Genomic DNA, 1,742 nt, shown 5'->3' on the forward strand with positions numbered 1-1,742 from the left:
CTCCTCGGTAGCCTGGCTGCAGAGTGTGGCAGAGAGTGGCTGAGACTATACCAACAGCACAGCAGCTCAGAAGTGAGTTACCCCACACAGGTAACTTCACTCCCTGCATCCCCACAGCCCCCGGGAAGCTCGGCTGGGTCCAGCCCCTGCTGCACAGCAAACCCACCTGGTGATGGATTAACTGTGTTTAACGAGTGCCATTCACACCCCACACCCCCGCTACCGAAACACAGAGCTACAACAAGCTGCATGGAATACATTCACTAATTAATCCCTCTCAATCAGTTTGCATTAACGCCACAAACAACAATCGCATCAGTTCCAACCACGACGGGGTGGGGAGTTGGAACCAGATGATCTTTAAGATCCCTTCCAACCCAAACTGTTCTGTGGTTCTACAATTCCATGATCGCATCCTGGCGGGAGCAGCGATACCCACCAGGAGCTACGCTACCTTTAAAAAGCTTCCCCAAACCGCCACTGTTATTTTAAATAACGCTGAACCATTGTACCAAGAGATACTCACAGTAAATAAGTAACGAGTAAATAACAGCTACTGACGTTTTTATCACACAGGTGTAAATTCAGTTATCGAGAAAGGGGAGGGCTTGCACTATTTTTGCTCTGACACCAAGGCTGCCCGGGGTAAATTGTCATGCAAACTTGTAATTATTTGGGAAATATACAGAAACGTTTAAATCCGAATATATACACAGTACCAGTGATCACGACACACTTTGATTAGTAGGGAACTGGATTTCAGCGCGGGGAGAGCAGGACCCCACCACGAGCACTGCAGGAACGATTCAGCCCCTGTTCTTCAACCTCCACGCAAAGCCTCCTCCCGCACCCCCTGCACCCCCCTTTTCCACGCTCGGCCCCCCGGCTTGGAGACAACTTTTCAGGGATTTGGGGAGCAGGGGGGGGTGTGCATGGCACAGGGGCTGTTCGAGCCTCCCCCCACTCCGTGCCGGGGTCCCGGGTGTCCGGGGTGGGCTCCCGCCGCCGTGCGCGGCCCCGACCCCGCAGCCCCCCCGGACCCCCGGGACGGGACGGGCCGAGCCCGGCGCGGGGCCGGGGGGAGCGGCGGGGCCGGATCGGCGGCTCGGCGGCGGTAACATGGCTGCTTTCCTACCGAATTACGAAACCGGCTGTGCGAGCGGGGATTACCGGGGAGAGCCGGCGTGGGGAGACCCCGGGGCGGGGAGCGGCGCGGGGATGGGAACGGAGGGGGCGGCGATGGTGGCGGGGAGCACAGCGAGGGGACGCGGGGGGCGGCGAGGCTTTGGGGCAGGGATGGGGGTCCCTCCTCGTGCCGGGGGGGGGGTGGCGCGGGAGCCGAACGAGGCGCCAGCAGCGAACTACCCATCCCCGAACCCACCGCCCGACCCGCAACCGGGGGGGCCCGACGGGACGCGCCCCCCGAAAACACACAATGAACAACAACAGCGAGCGGAGGCGGCGGCCGGGGGGTGCCCCCCGTGCCCTGAGCCCCCCTCGCCCCCTGCCCGCGGCGGGACCCACCTTGAGCGCCGTGCGGGCCGTGCTCCATGGCCGGGTCGCTGCCCAGCTCGGCCAGGCGCCGGCCGGTGGCCGCCAGCTCGGCGCGCAGCGCCGTCACCTCCTGGCCCGCCGCCTGCAGCGCCCCGTCGATGCGCAGCGCCAGCTGCTTGTTGTCGTCCATCATGTGCAGGATTTTGGCCTGGGGGGAGGGAGGAAGAGGAGGAGAGAGAGAGAGAGAG

The 1,742-nt window shown here is 62.6% G+C and overlaps 1 protein-coding gene across 1 annotated transcript in view; it reads right to left on the bottom strand.

Moving 5' to 3' along the window:
* Positions 1 to 1,599, bottom strand: part of KAZN (kazrin, periplakin interacting protein) — an 86,015-nt gene extending 84,416 nt beyond the window's left edge. The window contains exon 1 of the mRNA XM_017832028.1: positions 1,525 to 1,599. Within this exon, the coding sequence (XP_017687517.1) occupies positions 1,525 to 1,552 (28 nt within the window). The 5' untranslated portion in view covers positions 1,553 to 1,599. The remainder of the gene's footprint in view (positions 1 to 1,524) is intronic.
* Positions 1,600 to 1,742: the final 143 nt, after the last annotated feature.

The sequence above is a fragment of the Lepidothrix coronata genome, unplaced genomic scaffold (assembly GCF_001604755.1).
Source record: "Lepidothrix coronata isolate B3197 unplaced genomic scaffold, Lepidothrix_coronata-1.0 Scaffold198, whole genome shotgun sequence".
In the NCBI taxonomy this organism is placed as follows: domain Eukaryota; kingdom Metazoa; phylum Chordata; class Aves; order Passeriformes; family Pipridae; genus Lepidothrix; species Lepidothrix coronata.